Source organism: Heteronotia binoei, chromosome 12 (genome assembly GCF_032191835.1).
Source record: "Heteronotia binoei isolate CCM8104 ecotype False Entrance Well chromosome 12, APGP_CSIRO_Hbin_v1, whole genome shotgun sequence".
Classification (NCBI taxonomy): Eukaryota; Metazoa; Chordata; class Lepidosauria; order Squamata; family Gekkonidae; genus Heteronotia; species Heteronotia binoei.
Genome location: NC_083234.1, coordinates 9,567,905 through 9,588,176, shown reverse-complemented (window position 1 = coordinate 9,588,176; position 20,272 = coordinate 9,567,905). Strand labels below are relative to the sequence as shown.

Sequence of the window (20,272 nt, the reverse complement as noted above, 5' to 3'; positions counted from 1 at the left end):
GAGAAGCCATGTTGGATCAGGCCAACGGCCCATCCAGTCCAACACTCTGTGTCACATAAGAACATAAGAGAAGCCATGTTGGATCAGGCCAATGGCCCATCCAGTCCAACACTCTGTGTCACATAAGAACATAAGAGAAGCCATGTTGGATCAGGCCAATGGCCCCTCCAGTCCAACACTCTGTGTCACATAAGAACATAAGAGAAGCCATGTTGGATCAGGCCAATGGCCCATCCAGTCCAACACTCTGTGTCACATAAGAACATCAGAGAAGCCATGTTGGATCAGGCCAACGGCCCATCCAGTCCAACACTCTGTGTCACACAGTGGCAAAAATTTTTATATATATACACACACTGTGGCTAATAGCCACTGATGGACCTGTGCTCCATATTTTTATCTAGACCCCTCTTGAAGGTGGCTATACTTGTGGCCGCCACCACCTCCTGTGGCAGTGAATTCCACATGTTAATCACCCTTTCTTCAGGGGAGCTAATTTCTGTTCAGATCTAATTTCCAGAAATTTCTAGTCCCTACCTGGAAGCGGGCAACCCTACTTCCCAAGCCGCCGCACGTGCATCTGAACAAAACATGCACCCTTAAAAAGTAAGGCAGAGATTGGCAGCTGCAGCCACTTAACTAGTCTCCAGGTCCCCCTAGTCACCGGTGGGGGATGGGGCATAGGGTTGTCAGATCATAAGAACATAAGAGAAGCCATGTTGGATCAGGTCAATGGCCCATCCAGTTCAACACTCTGTGTCACACAGTGACCAAAAAAACCAGGTGCCATCAGGAGGTCCACCAGTGGGACTAGAAGCCCTTCCACTTTGTCCCACAAAGCACCAAGAATACAGAGCATCACTGCCCCAGACAGAGAGTCTCAACACTACGCTGTGGCTAATAGCCACTGATGGACTTCTGTTCCATATGCTTATCCATTCCCCTCTTGAAGCTGGCTATGCTTGTAGCCGCCACCTCCTATGGCAGTGAATTCCACATGTTAATCACCCTTTGGGTGAAGAAGTACTTCCTTTTATCAGTTCTAACCCAACTGCTCAGCAATTTCATTGAATGCCCACGAGTTCTTGTATTGTGAGAAAGGGAGAAAAGTACTTCTTTCTCTACTTTCTCCATCCCATGCATAATCTTGTAAACCTCTATCATGTCACCCCTCAGTTGACATTTCTCCAAGCTAAAGAGCCCCAAGTGTTTTAACCTTTCTTCATAGGGAAAGTGTTTCAACCCTTTAATCATTCTCGTTGCCCTTTTCTGCACTTTTTCCAATTCTATAATATCTTTTTTGAGATACGGTGACCAGAACTGCACACAGTATTCCAAATGAGACCGCACCATCGATTTATACAGGGGCATTATGATACTGGCTGATTTGTTTTCAATTCCCTTCCTAATCATTCCCAGCATGGCGTTGGCCTTTTTTATTGCAATCGCACCTGTCTGGACATTTTCAGTGAGTTATCTACCATGACCCCAAGATCTCTCTCTTAGTCAGTCTCTGTCAGTTCACACCCCCATCAATTTGGTAATCCAGGTTGGGAAACTCCTAGAGATTTGGGGATGGAACCTGGGGAGGACATGGACCTCAGTGGGGCACAATGCCACAGAGTCCACCCTCTCCAAAGCATCCATTTTTATCCAGGGGAATTGATCTCTGTCGTCTGGAGATGAGTTATAATTCTGGGAGATCCCCAGGCCCCGCCTGGAGGTTGGCATCCCTAGGCCAGGGCGCTTTTTTGTAGCAGGAGCTCCTTTGCATATTAGGCCACACACCCCGATGTAGCCAATCCTCCTGGAGCTTACAGTAGGCCCTGTAAGAAAAGCCCTATAAGCCCTTGGAGGATTGGCTACATCAGGGGGGCATGGCCTAATATGCAAAGGAGCTCCTGCTACAAAAAAAGCCCTGCAGGTCCACTTACAGAAACAAATGTGCAAACGGGGCAGTTCTTTGCAGACCTGTTGAAGCCAGGATCTATTTGAGGTCATCCTCAGCTCCCCTGCCAGGGATTTAGGGCACCAGATTGTGGTCAGAACGGTGGGCATGAAGGTGGCTGATGAACCACTCCAGGCTCAGGCCAAACAGGGTAACCAATGTGCCCACGTCAGCATTAAAACCAGCCGCACTTTACAGAGCTTGCTGAAGAAACAGGCTCTGTGAGGTGTTTGTGGCTGGACAGCGAGCGCCTTGTCTCTCTCTTGCCAGCGTGCATAAAAGGTTCCAGCCGCCCAACTGTCTAACATCCCCCCTCCCAACAGATAACGGCTTTCCCACAGTTGCTCTGCTATGCATGACCCAACAGCTGCATGGTTTGGGGAGGGGGGAAGAGTGGACTCTTACGCCCGATTTCACATGGGAAGTGGGAGGACAGCATGGCTAAGCGATGGCTCCCTCCCTGTTCAAGCATGGTGCCCCGGTGTTTCCAAAACAGAACCTGTGTTTTGGTGGAGGAGGCATGCAAAACAAATACAGCAGGGATGGGTCGCCAGCCTTTTGGAACTGTCTGCTGTATATTATAAGGTGTCGAGAACAGAACTTGCAAAATTACAATAACAAGAGTTTCAAGTTACAAGCGGTGTATGTGTGTGGGGGGGAAGCAGCAATAGTAAACCTTTAAAGCCCTATATGGCCTAGGACCTGCCTACCTGAAGGACCGTCCCTCCCCACATGTTCCCCAGAGAGTACTGAGATCGGGAACTCAAAATCTCCTAGTTATCCCCGGGCCAAAAGAAGCCCGCTTAAAATCTACAAGGGACCGGGCCTTTTCTGTTACAGCCCCCTCCTGGTGGAACCAGCTGCCGGAAAAGGTGAGGGCCTTGCGGGACCTCGCCCAGTTCCGCAGGGCCTGTAAGACAACCCTCTTCCGGCTGGCCTATGACTAGCTGGTACAAGAAACTGAGTGTAGTTACACTAGATGTCTGCTGTCCCTAATGTTTTAAATGGTTTAAATGTCTTAAAATTTTAAATGTATTAATTATTTTAACTGTTTTTATGCTTAAATTCTATTTATGTCAAATTCTTATGTTGTGAGCCGCCCTGAGCCACTTGTTGGGAAGGGTGGGATATAAATCATAAAATAATAAACAAACAAACAAACACAGCAGTTTTTTTGTAGAAAAAGCCCAGCAGGAACTCATTTGCATTTTAGGCCACACCCTTTGCACCAAGGCAGCCGGAACTGCATTCCTGGGCGTTCCTGCTAAAAAAAAAAAAAAGCCCTGAGTAAACATAGGCCGTTTTCCCACTGACCTTACTCCGGAGCGACGTACCTCTTCACCGCGCAGCGTCTGCGCGGATTTCCCACCAACTGCTGTGCACAACCAGGAAGAGCCGCGGCTTTTGCGTCGCAGATGTAAACTGGTTTTTAGTGGTTTCCATTTGCGACGCAAAAGGTCGGGAACTTCCTGGTTCCTCGGAGCAGTTGGTGGGAAATCCGCGCAGATGCTGCGCGGTGAAGAGGGACGTCGCTCTGAGGTAAGCTCAGTGGGAAAACGGCCATAATGTGTTATCACCTTGATTCAGTGGTAGAATGCTTTGCAAGAAGAAGGTGCCAGGCCCCAGTATTTTCACTTAAAAGGATCAGGTGGAGTGTGTGTGGGCGGGTGTGAGTGTGAAAGACCTCGGCCTGTAGAAAGTGCCAGGTTCAATCCCCAGCGTCTCCGGTTAAAAGGGTCAGATGTTAAGTGATATGAAAGACCTTTAAACTGAGACCCTGGACAGCCTCTGCTGGTCTGAGAAGGGTTGCCACAGGCCCTTCCAGCAGCCACCTGCAAGGAATTGGGGCAAAGGTTGCCAGATCCAGACTGGGAAACTCCTGGAGATTTGGGGGTGGAGCCTGGAGAGAACAGGGCCCTCAGTGGGGTTCAATGCCATAGACTCCAGCCTCCAAAGCACCCCTCTTCTTCAGGGCAACTGATCTGTCTGGAGATGAGCTGTAATTCTGAAGATCTCCAGATCCCACCTGGAGGCAGGCGACCTTATTTCCTCCGCTGAATGTGAGATTGGACTAGATGGCTTAAAAGGTCCCTTCCAGCTATACGTCTAGGACCATAACTCCTTATGGGGTTGCTAACTGGGCCCTGAAGATGAAACTCATCTGATGACTGGGTTCATCTTATTCCTCTTATGCGTGGTGCTAGGTAGGGCTCAAAGTTATGATCTTGCATCAACTCTCCTTCTTTACACGGAGGAGAAGGACCAGAGTGTTCTAGCCATACCAGCCTCCTAGCTAGCTTCCCAGTGCACTGTCAAACTCAGTAAATTATGTGGATGTGTGAAATAGGGTTGCCAATCCCCAGGTGGGGGCAGGGGATCCCCCGGTTTGGAGGCCCTCCCCTCGCTTCAGGGTCGTCAGAAAGCGGGGGGAGGGGAGGGAAATGTCTGCTGGGAACTCTGTTATTCCCTATGGAGATTTATTCCCATAGAAAATCATGGAGAATTGATCTGTGGGTATCTGGGGCTCTGGGGGGGGGCTGTTTTTGGGGTTGAGGCACCAAATTTTCAGTATAGCATCTAGTGCCTCTCCCCAAAAGGCCCCCCAAGTTTCAAAAAGATTGGACCAGGGGGTCCAGTTCTATGAGTCCCAAAAGGAGGTGCCCCTATCCTTCATTATTTCCTATGGAAGGAAGGCATTGAAAAGGTGTGCCGTCCCTTTAAATCTGATGGCCAGAACTCCCTTTGGAGTTCAACGACACTTGTCACAGCCTTGATCTTGGCTCCGCCCCTAATGTCTCCTGACTCCACCCCCAAAGTCTCCTGGCTCCACCCCCAAAGTCCCCAGATATTTCTTGAATCGGACTTGGCAACCCTAGTGTGAAAATTAACCACAAACTTATTTAAAAGAAGGATAACTTAACCTGGCCCTGACCTGGGGCTCATCAGGGTCAGCCCTGGTAAATACTTGGATGGGAGACCACCAAGGAAGCCCAGAGTCAGGCAATGGCAAACCACCTCTCTTCATCTGCCCTGCCCTGGATGGCCCAGACCAGCCAGATCTTGTTAGGTTTTGCAAGCAAAGCAAGGTTGGCCCCTGTTAGTACTTAGATGGGAGACCACCATGGAAGTCCCGGATTGCTATGCAGAAGCAGACAAACAGCAAACCACCTCTGTTTGGCTCTTGCTTTGATGGCCCAGGCTAGCCCGATCTCATCAGATCACACAAGACGAAGCATGGTTGGCCCTGGTTAGCACTTGGATGGGAGACCACCACGGAAGCCCCTAGGATTGCTACGCAGAGGCAGGCGATGGCAAACCACCTCTGAATATCTCTTGCCTTGAAAACCCTGTGGGGTCACCATAAGTCAGCTGTGACTTGACAGCACTTTCTACCCCCACCAAGCTCAACCTGAAATGGAACAAAGGTAACTCCAAAGCCCCTACTTATCCAGGCCTTCTGTTCGCCGTCCTCAGCCTCTGAGTAGCAGCAGTTTACATGGACAATATACTTTGCTTGAGCGTCCATGGTGTCATAAGGAATACTTAAGCCTCAGGTCATAAATGGGGGTGACGAGCTCTGTCCACAGTTGCGCAAGGTTTTGTTGATGTGCCAGACATGTTCATTCTTGCCCACTTTGCCGTTTAACCTCTCGGGTTGTGTAAACAAACAGAAACCAGCTAAAGGGGTGGTTATTGCAAGTTAGCGGGCTCAGCAAATCGGCCAGCGTGAAGATCCGCCGGCCTGCATTTTAAAAGATTCTCTTCGCTTCTGCGGGAGGTGGTGAAGAAGGTCCACAAGAGAGTGTGGGTGGTGGAAAGCTGTCATGTCACAGCTTGCTTATGGTAACCCCTTGGGTTTCCAAGGCCACAGACGTTCAGAGGTAGGGGCCGTGGCTCAGTGGCAGAGCATCTGCTTGGCATGCAGAAGGTCCCACGTTCGATCCCCAGCATTTCCAGTTAGAAGAACCAGAGAGTAAATTATGTGATTAACACTCTGCCTGAAACCCTGGAGAGCTGCTGCTAATCTGAATAGACAGTACTCAACTTGATGGACCAAGGGTCCGATTTGGGATAAAACAGCTTTGGGTGTTCAAAGCAATTTGCCATTGCCTGCCTCTGTGTTTCTACTCTGGTCTTTGTGGTCTCCCTTCCAAATACTGACCACAGCCAACCCTATTTAGCTTCCAAGATCTGACGAGATCGGGCTAGGCTGGGCCTTAGAAAAGAACCTGACAACAAATGGGAGATGCACAGTCTGAAGGAGGTGGTCTCCTTCGATACCATCCAGGACTCCATCGCTCAGAAATATTCCATCTACATGACGTCAAATCGACTAAGCTGAATGGACTTTGGAAAGCAATGATGGACTTTAAGCAATGAAATATTTGGAATGTTCTCCAGTGCTGCCTGCCGTGTCGTTTCCTACAAGGGCTTTCTATGATGTTGGAGAACAAGCCACATCATTGTTTTGGTGTTCCATGAATTAGGGTGGGGGAGAGATCTCTGCAAACTCCTCAGAAAACTCTGAAGACTGCTAGTTTGACATTGTGGTGAAAAGACTGAGCCCCCAGTTCAACTCTCAGCTCTGCCACAGACTCGCTAATTGGCCCAAGGCAAATCACTCAGTCTTGGCCTCACTCCCTATTAGCAACATTTTGGCCTGCCTAGCAGCATTGTTGTAAGGATTACAGCCAAATAATGAATGTGAAGCTCTTTGGACATCAAAACTATCGGTGTTCCACTAGGATCATGCTAGTGTTGCCATCCTCAAGGTGGGGCCTGGAGATCTCCCAGAGTTACACCTGTTTTGCACACACAGAACATAAGAGAAGCCATGTTGGATCAGGCCAGTGGCCCATCCAGTGCAACACTCTGTGTCACATAAGAACAGAAGAGAAGCCATGTTGCATCAGGCCAATGGTCCATCCAGTCCAACACTCTATGGCACATAAGAACAGAAGAGAAGCCATGTTGCATCAGGCCAATGGTCCATCCAGTCCAACACTCTGTGTCACATAGGAACAGAAGAGAAGCCATGTTGGATCAGGCCAGTGACCCATCCAGTGCAACACTCTGTGTCACATAAGAACATAAGAGAAGCCATGTTGGATCAGGCCAATAGCCCCTCCAGTCCAACACTCTGTGTCACATAAGAACATAAGAGAAGCCATGTTGGATCAGGCCAGTGGCCCATCCAGTGCAACACTCTGTGTCACATAAGAACATAAGAGAAGCCATGTTGGATCAGGCCAGTGGCCCATCCAGTGCAACACTCTATGCCACAAAAGAACATAAGAGAAGCCTTGTTGCATCAGGCCAATGGTCCACCCAGTCCAACACTCTGTGTCACACAGTGGCCAAAAAACCAGGTGCCATCAGGAGGTCCACCAGTGGGCTAGAACTCCAGAAGCCCTCCCACTGTGGCCCCCCTCAAGCACCAAGAATACAGAGCATCACTGCCCCAAACAGAGAGTTCCAACAATACACTGTGGCTAATAGTCACTGATGGACCTCCTCTCCATATGTTTATCCAGTCTCCTCTTGAAGCTGGCTACGCTTGTAGCCACCACCACTTCCTGGGGCAGTGAATCCCACATGCTAATTACTCTTTGGGTAAAGAAGGACATCCTAGAAGTCACTAGAGAAAATGGCTGCTTTGGTGGGTAGACTCTATGGCAGGGGTGTCAAACATGCGGCCTGGGGGCCATATCAGGTCCTCGGAGGGCTCCTATTAGGCCCCCAAGCAACCGGCTGTCATCTGCTTCCTTCGCCCTCTCTCTTGCTTCCTTCTGCCTCACAGCTTGCTCTGAAAGGTTTGTTCAATGGCATAGCAGCTAGAGGGCAAAACCTATATTTACTCCATTTGCTGAGGCTCCTCTCTTGGGGAGTAAGGGGGGAGGGGGTAGCTTGATTTGCTAGGCTCTCTCAATCACGCAGACGAGCTACTGAGCCAAGCCTCTCTTCCTTCCATTGGCTGAAGTTCCTTCCCTGAAGTTCCTGGGGAAGGAAAGAAAGAGCCAGAGCTTCCTTTGCCCAGTCCCCTGGATCCCATGGGAGAGATAGAAAGAAAGCAACTTTAAGATCAATGAGAACTAATGTTTTAAGCATGTTTTACTTTAAAAAAAAATCTTTAGTTGTGTTTGTGTCCTTTATAAAGTTTATATCTCTGCTACCTAATCTTAAATAGGTACACACCCGGCCCGGTCCAACAAGGTCTCATTTCTATCAGATCCAGCCCCCATAACAAACGAGTTCAATAACCCTGTTGAGGTCCTTCACCCTTTCCAGGTTCCACCTACCCAACTTCCCAGGAATTTCTCAACTCAGAGTTGGCAACCCCACACCTTGCTCAAAAAACCTCTTTGAGGAGGTAGACATTATGCAGGTATTCTTTTGACCCACTGCAATCACATTTCTCAGCATGTGTATCAAAAGCCAAACCAGTGATGCTTCATATTGACATTTCTACAGCAGCCTTATTTTAATGCCTTACTCCTGTCCAAAAATGAAAAAAAAAAGTTTGGGGTTTTCTTTTCCGGGGGGCGGGGCGGGGAGTATTATTATATACAGCTTATGGAGTGGATCTGGTCAAGTTAGTTTCTCCCTCCGCTGTTTTGTTTGCCAACACACTGATCACAGCAGTAGACGCTGCCTTTTTTTCCCCCTAGCATGCAAGCCGGAGAAGGACAACAAGAACAAAGTAAAGGACAGAAAGGTTGTCTAAGCACTTCTTGCAGGGCCTGGACTCAGACAACCGGAGATGTGATGAAATTACAGAACTGCAGATGGAGATGAGGCGGGATGTCACATGACGGGGCTTTCTCATTCAAGCTGATCGCAGCCGGCGCTCAGGCAGTTGTGCTAATGGGGGCCATCCCATCCACTCTAACTGGATAACCGTGGATGCCCCGGTGCACCTTTCCTGGTGCCCACCAAGTGTTTTTAGAACGCAGGCGAAGCCAGGTGGGGCTTCTGCCCAGCAAGGGTTCTGATCGATCTGGGGAGATTGGATCAAATGTGCAGATATTTGAAAACACTGCTTTGGCAGCAGCTGCCGCCACAGCACAAGGATCTTCACCGTGGGGCTGAAGGTCAGCTGAGGCAGCCTCTCTATGACTGGTCTTGCCTCCCGTGGCAGCCATTTTGTGGGCGGCCCACTGTGATATATGAGAACCACATGGCTCAAAACGGTTGGGGACCCTTGCTCAGTCTAAAGCAGGGGTGTCAAACATACAGCCCGGGGGACAAATCAGGCCCCCAGAGGGCTCTTATCAGCCCCCCCCCGAGCAACTGGCTGTCATCTGCTTCCTTCTCCCTCTCTCTTGCTTCCTTCTGCGTCACAGCTTGCTTTGCCAGGCTTGCTCAATTGTACAGGAACTACAAAGCCTCTATTTTCTCCATTGGCTGAGGCTCCTCCCTTGGGGAGGAATAATTTTCTTCAAAGGGAGCTCTGGCTCTTTCCTTCCCTCCCCAGGGGGCCAAGAGGGGGAGGAGCCTCAGCCAATAGAAGGAAGAGAGGCTTGGCTCAGTAGCTCTGCTGCGCAACTGAGAGAGCCTGGATTGCACAGGAGAGATACAAAGAAAGTACCTTTAAGAGCAACAAGTGCTAATGTTTTAAGCACATTTTAAGTTTTTAAAAAATCTTTGTGTTTGTCTGTGTCCTTTATAAAGTTTATATCTCTGCTACCTGGCATTACATTTTAAGACACTCATGGCCTGGCCCAGCAAGGTCTCATTTATGTCAGATCCGTCCCTCATAACAAATGAGTTCGACATCCCTGGTCTAAAGCTTCCCTATTTGCTACTGCCTGTCCCTAGAAAGAGCTGCTCAAACACTTGCATTTCAAGGATGCCTAGCTAAAATACTGTTACTGTGACTAGCATATGGTTGCCAACCTCCCAGTGGGGCTCGGAGATCTTCTAGCATTATGACTGATCTCCAGACTGCAGAAAGCAGTTCCTCTGGAGAAAATGGCTGCTATGGAGGGTGGACTCGACACTGTTGTACCTTTTTGTGATCCCTCCGTACTGGTGATCCAGTTTGGTGTAGTGGTTAAGTGTGTGGAGTCTTATGTGGGAGAACCAGCTTTGATTCCCCACTCCTCCACTTGCACCTGCTGAGAAGGTCTTGGGTCAGCCGTAGCTCTGGCATAGGTTGTCCTTGAAAGGGCAGCTGCTGTCAGAGCCCCCTCCAGCCCCACCCACCTCACAGGGTGTCTGTTGTGGGGGAGGAAGGGAAAGGAGATTGTGAGCCGCTCTGAGACTCTTCAGAGTGGAGGGCGGGATATAAATCCAATATCTTCATCTACCTCACAGGGTGTCTGTTGTGGGGGAGGAAGGGAAAGGAGATTGTGAGCCGCTCTGAGACTCTTCGGAGTGGAGGGCGGGATATAAATCCAATATCTTCATCTACCTCACAGGGTGTCTGTTGTGGGGGAGGAAGGGAAAGGAGATTGTGAGCCGCTCTGAGACTCTTCGGAGCGGAGGGCGGGATATAAATCCAATATCTTCACCTACCTCACAGGGTGTCTGTTGTGGGGAAGGAAGGGAAAGGAGATTGTAAGCCGCTCTGAGACTCTTCAGAGTGGATGGCGGGATATAAATCCAATATCTTCATCTACCTCACAGGGTGTCTGTTGTGGGGGAGGAAGGTAAAGGAGATTGTGAGCCGCTCTGAGACTCTTCGGAGTGGAGGGCAGGATATAAATCCAATAGCTTCATCTACCTCACAGGCATATTTGTACCTCAGTTCTTCTGCAGTTTTCAGTTCTATTTTTCTACTTTGTATTTTTAGTAGCTGATTATATGATAGCCGTTTTTCTTTGGCTGTTTTAGCCGTTATCTTTATCACTTCAGCTGGCACTATCCACAAAGGTCTCCTCTCATCACCAAATTTCTTATACTTTATCCATGCATTTAGTAGATTACTTCTTATATAATGGTGAGAGAAAAGGCCATCCATCTTCTTTTTTCTGTAATATAAGTATGCATGCCAGCCGAATTTTTTCCCATGGTCTTCCAACACTAAAAGTTCTTTTATTTAACAACGTGCATAATCTCTACAGCACGTGCACGGAAACGCATGCCCACGAAGGTGGGCGCGCCGTGCTCGATATTTTGACACGTCATGCAATTCAGTGGTACTTTTTGATCTGATTAACAGGCCCGGCGTTAGGGGTTCTGCCAAGGAAGCCTCCAAAGAGTGCACTGTTTGAGCGGCACCCGGCCGCTTTCAACCTGAAAGGGGCTGGGCGCCACTAAAACAGTGCGCTCTTTGGCGGCTTTCGTGGAAGCCGCCGAAGAGTGCTGTGCAGTGTTCCTCTGATCTTGCCTTCAAGGCAGGCTTGGAGGAGTGCCCTGTGTGGGTAAGGGGGGGTGCCTGATGCCGCCCCCAGGCAGGGTCGCGCCCTATACAGCCACCTACCCCACTGACTCCCACGCGCAGGCCCTGCTGATTAACACATATTGTAGGCCAGTCATGGTTTCCTGGCATATCTTTCATGAAAGAACCTAACACCCCTTTGCCTTTTAAATCTGTGGAAGTCCGGTCCCTGCAGATAAACGAATTCAGCAGGCATAAAAGGGTCGACAGCGATATGTACTACGGGGACAGGAGAAGCCTTGGGCCAAAATAGTTGGTCTGAAAACTGGGATGTTCCAAGAATCTCCCTATTTTTATCTACAAAACGTTGGCGGGCGCAGCCTTGTCCCCAGTGTCGCAACTCCAGGGGATTGGCAAACAGGCAGACAAAAAGCGGGAGGGAATCTAAAATGACTCCAGCACAGGCTGGACGGGGAACAAGGACAAAGAGGCCCCCAGCGGCCTGTCTTGACATGATCCAGGGTTCCCTCCAGCCATTTGGCACTTGGCAGGGGTGATAGGTCAGGCCAGACGGCACATCGGCGATTGTAGATTTGTGCACTGCAAACTGGGACAAGCTGATATCTTTGGAATGCAAAGCTGAAAGAATTGGTCGTAAAACGAGGTGCTGCTGAAGGACCATCCAAGGTGCAGAGGAGGAAACAGGGCTGGGTCTTTCTCAGAAAAGGATGTGCCTGAAAGTTCCGGAGGAGTTAGCGTGCTAACCAGAGGAAGATCAAGGACCGTAATAAGGGGTTAATTTACATTCTGATTGGCTAGCACTACCCAGCGCATTGTGGTCAGTCCTTTTTCCTATAAATGTGGGAAGCTTGCTATTCTCAGTTTTGGTAGCAGTCTATTTCCTGTGCTAAACTGCCCGCGACTTACACCTACAGGTTTCTTAAAAGAGAAGGAGGGCAGCTTATTTTGCTCTCTGGGGCTCGTATTATTTTGCAGAATGACATAATAGCTGCAACAAACACACACAAATAGTCTTGTGTTTCCTTAAAGATGGATATACTGGGGAATAAATTACGCTCTAGTTTTCCCAAGTCCACCCCAAGGTCTAGCCGACAGATGCCGTTTTGGGATTCTGTGCACGGAACTCGCTTTCCCAATTGGGATGGAAAGTGCATGTTTTTTTTGTTTTTTTTAGCAGGAATGCAGTTCTGGCTGGCTTGGTGTCAGGGGTTGTGGCTTAATATGCAAATGAGTTCCTGCTGGTCTTTTTCAACAAAAAAAGTCCTGGGTGAAACAATGGTGATGTGTGCTTTAAAAAATTACACCATTTCTATAAATGACCCCTGGCGACCTACATATAGAAGAGTATTGCAGTGGATTAAAAAAACAAAAACTATAACAGTCGCCTTCTGTCCACTGTGATAGTCCCAAGTTTGTGCTGCTGTAGCTGCTTGAGGCGGGGGGGTGGGGGGGGGGAGGAAAGGAAAGGTCCCCTGTGCAAAGCACCAGTCATTTCCGACTCTGGGGTGACGTTGCCTTCACAACGTTTTCACGGCAGACCTTTTTACAGGGTGGTTTGCCATTGCCTTCCCCAGTCTGTTACACATTCCCCCCAGCGAGCTGGCTACTCATTTGACCGACCTCGGAAGGATGGAAGGCTGAGTCAACCTGAAGCCGGCTACCTGAATCCAGCTTCCGCCGGAATCGAACTCAGGTCATGAGATTGTTCAGACCGCAGTACTGCTGCTTTACCACTCTGCACCACGGGTCCCCTTGGCGCAGTGTGATGAAGCTGCAGTACTGCAGTTGGAGCTCTCTGCTCACAATCTGAGTTCGATTCCGGCGGAAGCTGGTTCAGGTAGCCGGCTCCAGGTTGACTCAGCCTTTCATCCTTCCGAGGTCGGTCAAATGAGTCCCCAGCTCGCTGGGGGGAAAGTGTAGACGACTGGGGAAGGCAATGGAAAATCACCCCAAAAAAAGTCTGCCGTGAAAACATTGTGAAAGCAACGTCACCCCAGAGTTGAAAAATGACTAGTGCTTGCACAGGGGACTACCTTTACCTTTTTTTTTGGTAGGGGGAGACAAAAGAGAAAAAAATGCCATAAGATTCTGCGTGGCTTAGCTGAGGAGGGAGCAGATGCCGATGCACCATGGAGAGCCCAACGAAGGGGAGGGGAAAGTGGCCCAGGATAACTGTTTGTAAACAAGCCACCTTGAGCCAAAAGGTTCATATTCCAATCAATAAATAAGCCCTTGTTTTCACAGGTTTCCTGCCACTGGGGTTGCTACACAGGAGCAGGTGATGGCAAACCACCTCTGAATGTCTTTTGCCTTGAAATAGCCTGGATGGCTCAGGCTAGCTAGCCCATTCTCATTAGATCTCAGAAGCTAAGCATGGTGGGCCTGGGTTATCTGTCTGTCTATCATCATCATCGTGTTAGATTTATATCCCACCCGTTCTGCAAAGACTCATCATGTTAGATTTATATCCCACCCGTTCTACAAAGACTCATCATGTTAGATTTATATCCCACCCGTTCTACAAAGACTCATGATGTTAGATTTATATCCCACCCGTTCTACAAAGACTCATCATGTTAGATTTATATCCCACCTGTTCTACAAAGACTCAAGGCGGCTGACAACATAAAACAACAAACATTGGTAAACAATATTAAAACAATAAAACCACAGCGGTGCTATTACATCTGTTATAGGCAGGATCATATAATATCTGCAGCCCCGTAGCGCAGAGTGGTAAAGCAGCAGCACTGCAGTACTGTGATCTGAACTCTCTGCTCACGACCTGAGTTCGATTCCGGTGGAAGCTGGATTCAGGTAGCGGGCCCAAGGTTGACTCATCCTTCCAAGGTCGGTCAAATGAGTCCCCAGCTTGCTGGGGGGAAAGTGTAGAGACTGGGGAAGGCAATGGCAAACCACCCCGTAAAAAGTCTGCCGTGAAAACGTTGAGAAAGCAACGTAACCCCAGAGTCGGAAATGACTGGTGCTTGCACAGGGGGCCTTTCCTTTCTATATAACATAGCATAGTATCTTCCTTTCTCCAAAGTTGTCGGATCCTAGGCCATTGGTACTAAAACAGATAGGTCCAGGTAAGGTAAGGTGGCAGCCCTCTCCCATTTAGATGTCGAATGCCATCCAGAACAAATCATTCTTACAGGCCCTGTGGAACTGTGATAGGTTTGGTTAGTACTTGGACGGGAGACCACCAAGGAACGTCAGGGCTGTGACGCAGAGGCATGCAACGGCAAGCCACCTCTGAAGGTCTCCTACAACCCTACAAGGTTGCCATGAGTTGACCGCAACTTGATGGCACTTTCCAGCACCCGCCCTAGCCCAGATGGCCCACCTTTTGGAAGCTAAGCGGGGTCGTTCCCGGTTAGCACTTGGATGGGAGATCACCATGGATGGGAGAAGTCTGGGGTCACTGTGTAGAGGCAGGCAGGTTTGCTGTAAGTTGGCTGCAACCTGAAGGCACTTCCCACCCACCCGCACCATAACCTTGGAGGTCCTAATTCTACAGGCAGCTTTCTGTGGTACTTGTGACCGCAACATTTTCCAGGAGCCGCAGCAGCAGTGCATGATCCGAGATAGGGCATGCCCCAGAAACCTTTGCTGCAGCTCAGAAAAACCTGAGCCACCGTGCCCCTCAAATTGCACACAGCAGCCGCTTGGGACGGTAACGAAGTATGGGCCAGCACACGCCGGCCTCTGTTTGGGGGTCTTGTCTACCGGTCTCCGAGCTGAGTGAAGGATGCTGAGGGAGTCCCTCTCTTCGCTGTTGCCTCTAATCCTCCCTCATCTGATCGGAGGCTGCCTGGATTAGTGGGTCAGTGGAGCGTCTCTACCAGCTGGGGGTTCAGACTCCTCTTCTGATGTCATTCATTAGCAGGCTTCATTGTCTAGCTGGATGTCTCTTTAAAAGTTTGGGGGGTCGCACCAGTGACGCCTCCAGGGGTCTGGAGCCATTAGTTCAGCACCGAAATAGCCAGTGATTCTGTGGCTATTTTAATTTGATATTTTAAATTATGCATTCAATATTTACTTCTTCCTAAGGTGATGCATCTTCTTCTTTCTCATGTGTTTTAATTATTGGCATATTATGTTTTGTCTATGCGCCTTCTCGGATGAATGCATAGCTAGGTATAGCAAACCTGTCCCACCCCCTCCCGGGCTATAATTTTGCTCTGAAAGACACCTCTAAAGAATGGTGGACATATAACGCACACTAAAAATACTGGTAATCCTCTGCATTGGCAACAAAGTTTGGTTTGGGGGTCTGATTTCTCCCCCTCTATTGATACTGATATCTTATACTTAATGATGGTTTCCGCAAGGCACTGGTAGCAAGAATCAAACCAAAGAGTAGCTAGAAAAAAAGAGATTTGTTAGCTGATGTGGCCTTGAAGAACAGGTAAGATTGGAAATCAACTGGGAACCAATTATTCAAAACCGGAGTTGTTTCGCCGTACGGAGTTGTTTTGTCTTTCTCTTTGGTACGTGAAAGTAAACTCCTTTGTTTAAAAAGGTGAAAGCGTTAAGTTTTTTAAAAAGGATACATCTAAAGAGTTTCCTGCATAAGACCATTTAGTCCAGAATCTCCATTTAACAAAGCGGTGCATCTTCCCTGTTGGGGGGAAGAGAACTGGGCAAACTCCCACCCAGACAGGACTAATCCCAGACATGTTTACTTGAGCAAGGCTGCCGGATCACGTGCCTTCAAGCCACACCCCGCCAATTATACCCAGCACTTCTGCTCCTGACAAAGCAAGCTGTTGTCTGCAAAATTCAACTGTTAGAGCAGGGCAGCGTGGCCGTCTCACTTACTGGGGAAGTTTGTGTGTGTGTGGGGATGTGTGCCTGCCACACCATAGAGTATTGCCAGGGCTGCTCAGCTCCGATCTGGGCAGCAACAGCAATTATACACCCAGGAGGCAAAGGGTGTGGGTTCAGTGGCAGAGCATCTGCTCAGCATGCAGGAAGTGCCAAACTCAATCCCCATCATTTGCAGTTAAAAAGGGCCAGGTAATGGGTGATGGGAAAGATCTCTGCCTGTGACCCTGGAGGGCGGCTGCCAGTCTGAGCAAGCGATACTGACTTGATGGACCAAAGGGGGGATCTGATTCAATAGAGGGCAGCTTCATATGTTCACATCTTATGCTGTTGGGAAGGAGCCGTGGCTCAGTGGCAGAGCATCTGCTTGGCATGCCGGAGGTCTTAGGTTCAGTCCCCAGCATCTCCAGGATAACAACCAGCTTTCGGTCAGCTTGGCTCCCAGGCTTTTAAAATGCCCCCTTCTCTTCCTGGGCTATTTCACAAGCACAGAAGTCCTGTAAAGTGCAAGAAAGCTTGAGATGAGATTGTAAATCCACCTCCCGGTACAGCGATCACTCTGTTTCAGAAACATGGTTTGTTGTTGTTGCTCAGTCGCACAGTCGTGTCCGACTCTTTGCGACCCCATGGACCAAGTCACGCCAGGCCCTCCTGTCTTCCACCATCCTCCGAAGGCTGCTCAAATTCGTGTTAGTTACATCAGTAATGCTGTCCAGCCATCTCCTCTTTTGCCGTCCCCTTCTTCTTTTGCCTTCTGTCTTTCCCAGCATCAGGGTCTTCTCCAGGGAGTGCTCCCTTCTTATTGGGTGGCCAAAGGATTTGAGCTTCAGCTTCAGCATCTGACCTTCCAGGGAACAGTCTGGGTGGATTTCCCTTAGGACTGACTGATGTGATCTTCTTGCAGTCCAAGGGACTCTCAAGATTCTTCTCCAGCACCACAGCTCAAAAGCATCTATTCTTCTGAGCTCAGCCTTCCTTATAGTCCAGATCTCACCACCATACATTACCACTGGGAATACCATTGACTTGATTATAAGGGCTTTTGTTTTCTTGGGGTTTTCTTGGCAAGGATACTGGAGTGCGTTGCCATTTCCTTCCCCAGTGGATCACTTTTTGTCTGGGTTCTCAGCCGTGGCCTGTCCATCTTGGGACATGGTACTTCACTTTAAAATGCCTTTCTTGATCTGAAAGCTTTCCATATCATGCATCGATTGACACTTGATTGACATTTCAGCCTCCTGAGTGCAAGTCTGATCTGGGTATGGTAGGGGCCACGTATTTAGCCAAAGGGTGGGGCCCCGGAACAGTCCAGATTTTATTCGATGCTGTGTTACTGACAGCTCAGCCTGGGCCCCGTCTCATCAAAGCTTGGATTCAGCTCAAGCAGGGTCAGTCTTGGTTAGTACTTGAATGGGAGACCACCAGAGAAGCCCCAGGGTTGCTATGCAGAGGCAGGCAAGGGCAAACCACCTCTGTTGGTCTTTGCCCTGACTAGATGGCCAAGGCTAGCCTAGATCTTGTCACATCTAGAAGGCCAAGCTCACGTGTATGGGTAATACTTGGATGGAAGACCACCAAAGAGGCTCAGGGTTGCTATGCAGAGGTAGGCAAAGGCAAACCACTTCTGTTGGTCTTTGCCCTGACTAGATGGCCAAGGCTAGCCTAGATCTTGTCACATCTAGGAAGCCAAGCAAGCTCACGTGTATGGGTAGTACTTGGATGGAAGACCACCAAAGAGGCTCAGGGTTGCTATGCAGAGGTAGGCAAAGGCAAACCACTTCTGTTGGTCTTTGCCCTGACTAGATGGCCAAGGCTAGCCTAGATCTTGTCACATCTAGGAAGCCAAGCAAGCTCACGTGTATGGGTAGTACTTGGATGGAAGACCACCAAAGAGGCTCAGGGTTGCTATGCAGAGGTAGGCAAAGGCAAACCACTTCTGTTGGTCTTTGCCCTGACTAGATGGCCAAGGCTAGCCTAGATCTTGTCACATCTAGGAAGCCAAGCAAGCTCACGTGTATGGGTAGTACTTGGATGGAAGACCACCAAAGAGGCTCGGGGTTGCTATGCAGAGGGAGGCAAAGGCAAACCACCTCTGTTGGTCTTTGCCTTGACTAGATGGCCAAGGCTAGCATAGATCTTGTCACATCTAGGAAGCCAAGCAAGCTCACGTGTATGGGTAGTACTTGGATGGAAGACCACCAAAGAGGCTCAGGGTTGCTATGCAGAGGTAGGCAAAGGCAAACCACTTCTGTTGGTCTTTGCCCTGACTAGATGGCCAAGGCTAGCCTAGATCTTGTCACATCTAGGAAGCCAAGCAAGCTCACGTGTATGGGTAGTACTTGGATGGAAGACCACCAAAGAGGCTCAGGGTTGCTATGCAGAGGGAGGCAAAGGCAAACCACCTCTGTTGGTCTTTGCCTTGACTAGATGGCCAAGGCTAGCATAGATCTTGTCACATCTAGGAAGCCAAGCAAGCTCATGTGTATGGGTAGTACCTGGATGGAAGACCACCAAAGAGGCTCAGGGTTGCTATGCAGAGGCAGGCAAGGGCAAACCACTTCTGTTGGTCTTTGCCCTGACTAGATGGCCAAGGCTAGCCTAGATCTTGTCACATCTAGAAGGCCAAGCTCACGTGTATGGGTAGTACTTGGATGGAAGACCACCAAAGAGGCTCAGGGTTGCTATGCAGAGGTAGGCAAAGGCAAACCACTTCTGTTGGTCTTTGCCCTGACTAGATGGCCAAGGCTAGCCTAGATCTTGTCACATCTAGAAGGCCAAGCTCACGTGTATGGGTAGTACTTGGATGGAAGACCACCAAAGAGGCTCAGGGTTGCTATGCAGAGGGAGGCAAAGGCAAACCACTTCTGTTGGTCTTTGCCCTGACTAGATGGCCAAGGCTAGCCTAGATCTTGTCACATCTAGGAAGCCAAGCAAGCTCACGTGTATGGGTAGTACTTGGATGGAAGACCACCAAAGAGGCTCAGGGTTGCTATGCAGAGGGAGGCAAAGGCAAACCACCTCTGTTGGTCTTTGCCCTGACTAGATGGCCAAGGCTAGCCTAGATCTTGTCACATCTAGGAAGCCAAGCAAGCTCACATGTACGGGTAGTACTTGGATGGAAGACCACCAAAGAGGCTCAGGGTTGCTATGCAGAGGCAGGCAATGGCAAAACTACCTCTGCTGGCCTCTTGCCCCGAAACTCCCCTGGTCATGGGATTGAGTTGGCTGTCATTGCGGTGTAGCGGTTAAGATTTAAGGTTGCCACCAGGTCCCTTTCGGTCACCAGATCTAGACTGGGAAACTGCTGGAGATTTGGGGACGAAGCCTGGGGAGCGGGCCACCTTAGTGAGGCACAATGCCACAGAGGCCCCCCTCCAAAGCTTCCATTTCCCCCAGGGGGACAGATCTCTGCTGCCTGGAGAGCAGCTGTAATTCCAGGAGATCCCCAGGTCCCACCTGGAGGCTGGCACGCCTAGGCTGAACTAATACCTCGGGGGAACCCGGTTCGAATCCCCGGCGGTGCGACGGAAGCTTGCTCGGTGACCTCGGGCCAGTCATCTTCTCTCTCGGCCCAACCGACCATGCAGGGCCCTGGCGAGGCTAAAAGGGAGGGAAGGTATCCCAAAACGAATGTAGGGCTTGAGGGCAAGGCTGGACCCTTGAAAGAGATCCTGTGGCCAGCTGAGGCTGAACGGCTCTGGGGATCCCTTCGAGGAGGCAGGTTGGCGCCCTGAGCCGCTCGGGCCGGGGCTTCCCGGGCTGCTGGGGAGGGCTGGGCTCCCGGAGCCGGCGGGGGGCGGGCGGGGGGCGGGGGCTGCCCCCTCCCTCGCCTCCAGCGCCCTCCCCCTCGCACCTGACGTCAGCTCCTCCTGGGCTTCTCTCCCCGCAGCTCCCCGCTCGCAGTCGGAGGCTCGACTCTGGCGCCGAGAACAATGAGCGGCCGCCGCCTCGCCACCTTCGCCCTGGGCTGCGTCTTCTTCGCCGGCTGCTGCGGGAAAGGTGAGCGCCGGGCGGGCCCCCCAGAAGGGAAAGGGCCGCGGAGGGGTGGAGGGAGTTCGGCGGCTCGCAAACGCCGGGAAGGTTTGCTTTTCTCGCAGGCAACAAAACGGCGGGGACTTTGCAAGTGCAATTCTTCTTGGGGGGGGCGTCGC

At 50.1% G+C, this 20,272-nt stretch overlaps 1 protein-coding gene across 2 annotated transcripts in view; it reads left to right on the top strand.

Annotated features, from left to right (window-relative positions):
• The first annotated feature begins 20,001 nt into the window (after window positions 1-20,001).
• The window catches only part of MCAM (melanoma cell adhesion molecule), an 84,854-nt gene continuing 84,583 nt past the window's right edge, over window positions 20,002-20,272 (top strand). For both annotated transcript variants that reach the window (XM_060250532.1, XM_060250533.1), the window contains exon 1: window positions 20,002-20,120. In XM_060250532.1, coding sequence (XP_060106515.1) covers window positions 20,054-20,120 — 67 coding nt within the window. In that variant the 5' untranslated portion in view covers window positions 20,002-20,053. The remainder of the gene's footprint in view (window positions 20,121-20,272) is intronic.